We start from the raw sequence: 200 nt of genomic DNA on the forward strand, positions 1-200 counted from the left end.
GGGAGGTGGCGTAGGAGGAGGTAGCCGTATCTCGTCGAGTAAACTACATCCAGGTTGCTGCGGTGGTGATTTGAGCCAGGACGATGACGAGGATCCCGTTCGTTTGTTGAGGTGCAAGGCGCTCCTCAAATCGCTCAAGGAAAACCAACTAGAGATGTTACTCACCACCGTGGAAAGCTGTGGCGCCGACCTCGGCTCGT

General features: G+C 56.0%; 1 protein-coding gene across 1 annotated transcript in view; it reads left to right on the plus strand.

Annotated features, from left to right (window-relative positions):
• Positions 1–200, plus strand: part of LOC100742914 (mothers against decapentaplegic homolog 6) — a 106881-nt gene that overhangs the window by 436 nt on the left and 106245 nt on the right. Inside the window, 1 exon segment of the mRNA XM_024370077.2 lies at positions 1–199. This exon segment is cut by the window's left edge and continues 161 nt beyond it. Coding sequence (XP_024225845.1) covers positions 1–199 — 199 coding nt within the window.

The sequence above is a fragment of the Bombus impatiens genome, unplaced genomic scaffold (genome assembly GCF_000188095.3).
Source record: "Bombus impatiens unplaced genomic scaffold, BIMP_2.2 scf_0664, whole genome shotgun sequence".
Lineage (NCBI taxonomy): Eukaryota > Metazoa > Arthropoda > Insecta > Hymenoptera > Apidae > Bombus > Bombus impatiens.